The following is a 9,368-nucleotide window of genomic DNA, read 5'->3' on the forward strand; positions in this document are numbered from 1 at the left end:
ATATATGTATATGTTAACATTAAAAGTTGATAAATATTGGTATTTTCTAAAGAGAGAAGCAAATGATTCACATTTTTTAAGCAGAGCTAGTCACTCTCAAAAAATTATTTTGAAGTAGAATAATCGTATTGAGATAAGTGGAACATGTGGTAGCCCAAGCTGTATTACAATACATAATACAAGGGTAAATGAAGCTATAGTAAAAAATTAAAATACAGAGATGATCGACCAGTGAACAAACTCTAATTAAGATACCAATTGACCTCATAGTCTTTTTACAGACAAGTTCAATATTGTGTTACCAAGTTAGGTTTTTGTGTACTATGACCCCTAGAAATTTAATGTAAGGTATTATTTTGATGTCGTCTATGAAAATGTCTTTGAGAGAGATTTTGTTCATCTGAAACCATTTAAATTTGCTTCTTGAATGAGTGTGCTAAAATTTTCACGTGAAGATACCAGACTAGTATCATCAGCAAATAAAACAGGCGGTATATTTTTGCAGACCCTAGGTAGGTCATTTATGTAAATCAAGAACAAAAGAGGTCCAAGAATGGAGCCTTGAGGCACTCCACAAAGAAGCTTAGCTCTATTTGAATCATACCTATTAATAGAGACATACTGCTCCCTGTCCGTTAAATAATCGACCACATTTTTAAGCAACAGCATTAAAGCCATATTTCTCTAATTTTGCATTAAGGATGTTGTGATCAACAGTGTCAAAAGCATTTGACAAGTCTAAGAATATGCCAAGAGTAATTATCTTGTTGTCTAAGGCTGTGGTGTTTTCGTTGACAAGCTGCAAAAGAGACATTTCCTAGAACCATATTGATGGCTATACAGTATGTTGCTCTCATCCATAAGCTTTTTCATTCTGGAATATACTAGTTTTTCAAGAACTTTAGAAAAACATGGTAAATCAGATATAGGACGATGATTATTATATCAGCTGGATTCACCTGATTTGAATAGGGGTATGACTTTAGCTACTTTAAGGTCACTTTGTACAACACCTGTTCTGAGCGATTAAGTTAAGACATGCGTGAGAAGCCCAACGATAGACAAAACTACTTTCTTTACAAGGCTAGATTGTATTTCATCATGCCCTGCTGAGGAGTCTTTCATCCCTAGTATAATGTTCTGCACGTCTTTAGAGGTAGGAGGGTCAAACATGCTTATGCATGAAGATGTTGTAATTTCAGCTGTTTTTTTACCGTGTCTTCTTTCTCTTCTTCTCTACTTTACCAGGGTGGAGAATATGGCAATGCGTCTCGAGGAAGTCAATGAAAGGGAACACTTCATGAAGGCCTCGCTGCAGACCGTAGACATCCGTCTGGCTCAAATGGAGGAGCTGATTGGAAGAATTGCCGTAGCACTGGAGCGCGTGACAGGTGTTGAGCGTGGGGAGGTCAACAAAGTACGTTCGCGGACTTCATCTGACTGCACAGACTCTGCATACATACTCCGCCAGGGTGAGTGCCCAGAAGCAGCATACATCCTGCGACAAAGCAGCTTTAACAGCACAGAGGGGAATGCCTACCGCCTGCAGGAGGCACTGGAGGGAACAGCTGAGGGCTCCATGTCCCCTCCTTCCCCTACTAGCATGGCCGCACGGACAAGGAGCCACTCATTTTATCACGGTCGTGGTGGTGAACGTGCAAGTGGAGCTGAACGAGCTGAGAGCTTCTTCAAAGAACGCTCCCTCAGTCTCCATCGAGCCAACAGCTCACAATCAGTGTCCTCAGGTGCCGCCCCCAAGGAGTCTAAGCCCCTCCCTCTGGCGACGCTGTCGGTCTCCCAGCAGCACCGTCCATCATCATGCATTGATATCTATGTCTCAACTTCTGAGGAGGTGGGGCCTGCGGAGGTCTTTCTGGATCCTCTCCGAGTGGTCCCACCACTCCAGAGGGACTGCTCGGTGCAGTCGGATACAATGGAGACGGTGCTGCCGGGAGGCCGGGACTTCAGCAGTGCTGCCACCAGTGGTATGGGCGACAGGCACTCGGAGGGTGGAGCAGGCAGCAGCGGAACAGCTGGAGCCATGTTTGATGACAGTGCAGCTGCTGACTTGTCGTTGTGCTCAGCCCACCTTTTACCAGACACCACTTTACCTCCTTGGGACATGGAACCATCCCCACCTCCCTCAGCAGGGCTGCTGGAGCGCTCTAAGAGCAGCCGCTACCTCTCTACAGCAGGCACATCATTCCTGGATGAGCCCCCTCTGGTCAAGTCACACAGCCTCATGTTCACACCAAGAGGCTGTTACAGTGGAATAGGCGCAGGAGTCCAGGTAAAAGCTGCAGAGTACACCAGCATCACTGACTGCATCGACACACGCTGTGTCTCAGCCCCATACACTCCTGCAGAACGCTCAAACTCCCCCGGAGGATCCACCTCTTTCCCCTTTGATAAGCCGCCAGACATTGCTTCCTCTCACCCAGAGAGAGAAGCAGAGCTTAGCCACACAGAGTCTGATCCTGAGGACCCTGAGGACCTGATTCCGGCCCCTGATACGCCTCGTCTAGGGGGCCTTGGTGGGCCCAGTGGAGCCCCTCTCTGCTCCCCCTTCTCCAGGCTGGAGCGAGCAAACAGCTGCTCCTCAGACGACTCCCATCCTTCCCTCACGCTGGCCCCTCCGCACCGGAAGAGCCTGTCGGTGAGTGAGAGGATGGAGAGGGGACCGGGTCTGGGGGCAGACAGGGGGCCTGGGCCGGGGGGCCGGGGTCTGGCAGGAACCAGAAACCCCTTCCTCAGGAGCAAGTCTGGAGCACGGCCCGAAGCAGCCAAGACTGACAGCCTGTCCATGAGGAAGCTGGCCACTCCGTCAGCTTTCCGCAGCTTTGATAGACAAAACTACACGTGACAAGAACACTGGTCGGCACACTCACACACTGATAGGACCAGGGAGGAAAACTGAAAGGGCCAAGGGCAAATGGTGAAAGCAGGGTGAAGTTGCCCATAGATGATGATCTGAACCAGATCTACAGTTTTTTCACTTACGTTTTAGGTTAGAAAAGATGGTAAAAGTTTATTTATAGACAGTACTGGGGAGGCAACTTTACCCTGGATCAGGTGTTGGGGGGGGGGGGGAGGATGGGAGATGTAGGCGTCCTACTGTACACCAGTCAAAAACAAAGAGCTATGAATCTAGAGTAGTTTTTACCTCCTCTTGTAGCTAAGTAACTCTCAATGGGGTGTTATGGCAATGGAAGGTGTATTTGTACTGTATGTCTTCCACCCACCACCTTTACGTCAAGTAGACATCTGTCACTGTGTTACATCACATATCAATCACGTAAGTCAGAGAAAGTGTACTGTTACTCCTAGCTGCATTACATGGTAGAAACTGTCAAGTCTGAGAGACAGAGAGGCAAAAGAAAGAAAAGACAGCCACCTCATTTTGTCATTTTGTCTTAGCGTAGAGTCATTACTGTCGCAAAACTTTCGCTTTAAATGCATTATCCTCTCTTCATATAATCCTAACTCCACTCTGTAAGAGCCAGGCACTAGCAAACAGAGAGAAGCTATTATTTATGGCTGCTTCATAAAGGATTCAGTGAAGTGTTTGAAACCATCGGGAGCTATGTCCTCTCTTGGTTGCACTGGAAATGATTGCTGTAACATGGCAACAACTTACCTCTAGATACACAAATACACCTTTCAAATAATCAATATTTATCTCTTTTTTCAGAAGTATATCAAATTTGCCTTTCGTTGTCTTGTGTTTTTTTGTAGCATAATTTATCTACTCAGCTGTTTCTTTAAGTCCAGTTAAAAAAAAAGCAGTGTTTTAATGTACACCAGTCAAAAGGTCATTACTCTATCACAAGTCTACAGTCATGGCTGTCGTATGTCAGCAGTCTGTATCTGCAGTAACAACTGGGTTTAATTAGCCACATGATAAGACTGAAAAGCTAAATGTTATCAGGAAAAACGCGAGAAGGAATGTGACATGAGATTAGCAGGTGACAGCATCCAGTGTTTTACAACTGATGTTCGGGGGAACAGGAGTCGAGGCATGAAACTATAACAGGAAATGGAGATAGAAGAGTTTAATCAAGTGCATGTCGACATTCACATGCGTATTTACATGTCTACACACACACGCACACACACACTGTCAATCTTACATAACACTAGAAAATAAACTCCAGTTCAGACCTGATCCCTGAGAGCTTTAACAAGTGCAATTGCAAAAAATGGGGGCAAGAGGGCGCTATGAGCCTATTTCTAAAGCAATGCTTGCTGGGTGAACCTGATGTGAACCTTCTTTGCCTGCACCTGACACCAAAAATCCTTACACTCTCTTGTAGCCCAGCCCTCCTCCTTCAGGTTTTGGCAGTGGCATTATGTTGCAATGGTTTTACATCCACCTACGCCTAATGGATCCGTCCTTCATCGACTCCATAACTGTCATTCATTTGCTTTTCTCCTTTATTTTGTTAATTGCATTCAGAGCCAGACACTGCAAAAGGAGACTTTAATAGAAAGCAATTACCCGATGACTAAGCCCATTATAAAACATATACAGAGTTCCTACAGAAAGAGCTAATTTATGAATTTATTTTTTAAAAAAGAAGCTTGAAATAAGCTGTCAAGTATATGCATTCTAGCTGAGATATAAGGAAGACGTGCATTTTAAGTGACATGGAGGAGGAAACATGGGGTTTAATATTATTAAAAGATGAAAGCCAGATCAGTGTTTTAAAAAAAATATCTTTTTTTAATCAAATGGGAAAAGTCTGGGGGGAGGAAGATATCCTTCTCTGATGGCTTTGTAAAGATAAGATTAGGTAAAATTAATAGAATTCTTTCTGATTTTTTTTTATTTTTCTTTTATATTTCCTCACTATTACAATTTAGTTTAATCATGTTGCATTTATTTTGAGATTGATTCTATTTATTGACATTTCCTTGCTCATTATCGACGATTACAGTAAATGCCTGTTTGAATTATGAAATCAATATTTATATCTTCTCAGTGATATTTTTGTCAAATTTTAAGTATTTTCTAATTAAGCTTTTAAATTTAATAAAAAGATGACCATCGACATGCACTAAATGCTGATGTATTATATTATTTATTAAATATAGAATTGTCTGATATACTGTACATTTCAATCATATTTAAAGTATTTAAAGTAGTTTTTATTGTATGTTTTATCAAGCAGCCTCTGAGAATTTTCTAATGTAAAGTTGACACGGCAATACACAGTTGCCTGAAAACCAAACTTAGGGTGCCTTTTGGGCATGGATGGAGTATGTGGGGACTGAAGTGATTCAGAAATCTGTGAAATTTCTCATTTCTTGTTTTTCTCCCCCTAATCATAGAGCCTAAATATCTGTGATTATTTTCAACATGTGGCTTTTGCATACACTCATAGACCTTTGTTGTTCTCTTTAAACACATCTGATGTACAGAGCGGGGGATATGTTGTTATTGGTAGACTGTATCATTGCTTGTATGGACATTTAAATCCACCGAAACACAGAGAGATCTCATTCAGAATAATAAATCTGTTTGCACATGAAACTGAGACAAAAAGGTGAGGATATAGCATGAATTTGTATGATCTGATTTATCTCGCTTATCTCTTTGTGTCACACTCCACAGTCCTGTTTGCTGATCCAAACTGTTCATACACCTGTTAGCTCTGACCCAAACCCTAAAACTTAAAGGGGCTCTCCAGTGATTTAATACTGCACAGGTTGGGGGACTTTTTAGACACAGATTTTAGTCCCCAGTATGGATCCTACAATTCCCATGGTGCAACTCAATAGCATCTTTTTATAGACTTTCCCTGACTGTTAAATCGTCTCATCTTTCAAACCCTGTATCCCTAGTTGATAACACAGGTTGTCTGTGAAATATTTGAAGTCTCAAGCCTGACTGAAAATAACCCTGATAACATCATCAGGATTATTTTCAGAAGCCCCTTTTACACTGCCTGTTCAAGGTGGGAATGTTGCATCTTTATTCCACCTTGCTGTTCTTTATAAACGGTATGAGTGCAGAATGGGGGACACAGTTGTCTTGCCTTTAAACTGGCAGTGTAAGTAGGAACAGCACCGGATCGACATCTGTGTAAAAGGGATAACAAGTAAGATGGGACCATGGACGGGACAGGTGGGTTATGTGTGCGACCTACTGCCGGGAGATTTCAAAAGCAGCTAGCAGCAGTTAGCAGCTGTCTCAAAGAAGAAGAATAGATGATGATTTTTTTCTGCAAATTGGGAAGTCAATGAGGTCTGGGAGCTCCTTACCCTCCGAGCAGAGAGTAAGATCAGTCTCTATGTAACGGGGAAGGTAAATGACTGTAATAGCCATGTTGTTGTTTAGAAAGCGCTGCTAACATGTATGTTATATGTCACACTAGAGGTTCATGCTATATGTTGTCACAAGTCATGCCTCTTTTGCCTCCAGGACACCGACTTAAATCACACACGGGATGGCATGATGCCACCGTTCTTAGGTTCTGTGTAGAAAAGGCAAAGAGGGTGTAATGAAGGGACTTCATTATTGTGCGAACTTGGTCTAAAAAAGGGGCTTTAGACTTCAGAAAGCTCCATCCAGAGCTACACAAGACATACAACTGTGTTCAGAGGCTGAATAGCAAACTAAAATTGGTGGAGATCCCCTTTAAAACAGTAATTACAACACTATTACTTTGTGGACACATGCTCAGTATGGATCACATGAGTTCGAAAGATCAGGCAGGAACACACTTGAAATACCCAGATGAAAAATGTGATGTTGTGGCCCAACGGTACATGCAAAGGATCGGATTTGCAATTTCCTCAACAAATATGTGGTTTACTGTGTGTTTAAGAGAGGAAAGGTTGACCCCAAGTCAATACTCAGGGACAACGTTACCCCAGTGATGCAAGGTAGCAAGTTTATTATGGTGGAAAGAGAGATAGAAGTAGAGAGGTTTGGATTTGTCTGCAGCAGAAGGCCTCCAATATAATCACTGTGCTTTAGGAGTCTAACCCAGAGTCTTCGGGGATCGTAGGGACATCTTTTTGTGTCTTTTGTCTTAAGAAATGGCAATAGAAAATGAATGAATGTCTTCATACTTGATCGACTGACTTTTTTGACCCACAGGAGTTTAACTTCTTCGCAATCCAAACAAGAATTGTGTATTGTCAGAGAGGGCTTTGGTCCCTCACACGCTGAACCAAACCAAACTTTACCAAACCAAATGAAAAGGAGCTGAGTTGCACTCTGCTGACCTGCTGTCTACACAGCCACGGCTGACAGGAGTCAACCAAGCAAAGTTCGCAGAGTCCAACTCAGTTATGCATGGCTTACTATGTAAACAGTTGACTGTGTCGGACTGAAAGTTAAGACCCTCCTGTTTGACCTACTGTGATAGAAAATCTAAATATTATTTTTAAATTTGTTTATCCTTACAGTAAGGAACATGAGATTACATATAAGTGTCCAAGGCACTTCTAACTCGTGTGTACATGATTCTATAAATGGTTTTGTGGTATGTTGACATGGCTGTAAGGAGGCGTGTGTAAGTGCGTGTACATTAGCTGCGTGTGAACCCAGACATATAGATGACACCAGTAACAGGGAGGCATGCCAATACAACACAACCTGACAGAATCTCAGTGTACAGTATTTTTTAAATATTTTCCTATACTGTATCTCATGAGCATATGATGATAATCAGCTTCCTTCCTATAACGACCTGTGACTCGTAACCTAAAGAGAGTTCCACGCACGTTTTTTTTTTTTTTTTTTTTTTCCTGCATTTTTTTTTTTTTTTTTTTTCCTGCAATAATTGCTGATGTGCTTCTACAACTGAAAGGGACTTATCCCCCTACTGGTCACACTTTATTTAATGTCCTTCAGATGCATGCAGTTCTTCCACTCAGAGTGTACAGAGACGACCTGTAAAGACGACGGAGAGAAAGATAGAGAGAGATTATAATATGAAATCAAAGTAGTGAGTATTTGGATGCAAATACAAATCTGTATTCTTCAATGTGAATAGGATCATGTCTGGCATGCATTGTTAAATAAAAAAAATGAAATAGATTGGTACTCCGTGTCTCGCCTGTTTTTACTTCACTTAAACAATCAGACGATAAAAAGGCTCATGGTTTGAAGGTCAGATGTGAGATCTGAGGAGCATGTCTGGTGCAGTCATGTTAGTTTTAGCAGGTTACAGTAATGACAAAAGACAAGCAGACACTTAAACGAAGGAAGGAAGAGGCATTGGATTGAAAATCAGGAACATCTGCATTTCTTTGACTCCCCTCATGTAAGCTACAAACTTTGGCCGAGAGCTGTCAACCTCAGCGCTGTAGAACTCCTGAAACATCCCATGCACACAGTGTGTCAGCCATCCTGTAATGAGGCACACACATCACACAAGCTGTTCTGCAGTTCAGGCAGGACATCAGGCTCCCATTGCCTCCCCCCCTGCGTCCCCCCTGACTGCTGTTGAGATAAGTGTGACAGGTGCTGCTTGGTCGTCTGTCATTTTTAAAACTTGTCCCACTGCCACGAGGCACAAATACAGCTTTGACTTTGTCCCATTAGAAAGATGTGTTGTAAAGTGTGCAATTAGTATAATTTATATCTAACCACTTTTCCGAGACAACTGACACTTTTTATACGATATCCTTTGGAAATGATTGTTTATACACAACACATTTTACAGCACATATATTTCTTGCAGTTTATTCTCTTCTTCATGGCTGTGGCTGGCTGAGTGGCTTTTACAGTCTGTGTAAAACAACCATCTGTGCGTCAGTTTGCAACATTGCACAAACTGACACTTCTGCATTTATGTATGTGTTTGTTTCAGCCTGCTTTATGGACACAATAACATTACCACCTGTAGTACAATACAATCGGTGCAGTCGCCCTGTCATGAATGTTTCCTCTGTAAAGCTTACAGTGTTTCATGTTTGCTGATACAGTGCCCAAAAAGATGTGCAGACACTTTTGAGGTCATTTTTGAGGGTTAATGTTCTTTTAATTGATTAATATGATTGCAATGTATAATAAGGTATTCTTGTTTGAACAGGTGTAACAACATCTTTGGTACCATACCCCTTACAGTATAATGCAATGCATATGTGACCACAAAAACTCACCTTAGGAACTGAATTCTGTCTCTGTGTTAATGACATTTGTCTCATCAAAACTGACAGCTTTGTATTTTCGGTGTTTTGTTTAATCACACCCATCTTAATGCATGCAGTGGTGGAAGAAGTACTTAATTTAAAGGTCCAGTGTTAGGATTTAGGAGTATCGATTGGCAGACATGGTATATAATATTCACAACTGTACTTTTATTAGTTTACTGTCACCTGCTACTAAGAGTCAATGTGTTTAGAATGAGCCA

At 41.9% G+C, this 9,368-nt stretch overlaps 1 protein-coding gene across 4 annotated transcripts in view; it reads left to right on the plus strand.

Moving 5' to 3' along the window:
- The window catches only part of trpm3 (transient receptor potential cation channel, subfamily M, member 3), a 182,272-nt gene extending 174,523 nt beyond the window's left edge, over positions 1 to 7,749 (plus strand). For all 4 annotated transcript variants that reach the window (XM_050051553.1, XM_050051550.1, XM_050051551.1 and 1 more), the window contains one exon: positions 1,249 to 7,749. In XM_050051553.1, the coding sequence (XP_049907510.1) occupies positions 1,249 to 2,863 (1,615 nt within the window). In that variant the 3' untranslated portion in view covers positions 2,864 to 7,749. The remainder of the gene's footprint in view (positions 1 to 1,248) is intronic.
- Positions 7,750 to 9,368: the final 1,619 nt, after the last annotated feature.

Source organism: Epinephelus moara, chromosome 8 (assembly GCF_006386435.1).
Source record: "Epinephelus moara isolate mb chromosome 8, YSFRI_EMoa_1.0, whole genome shotgun sequence".
Taxonomy (NCBI): domain Eukaryota; kingdom Metazoa; phylum Chordata; class Actinopteri; order Perciformes; family Serranidae; genus Epinephelus; species Epinephelus moara.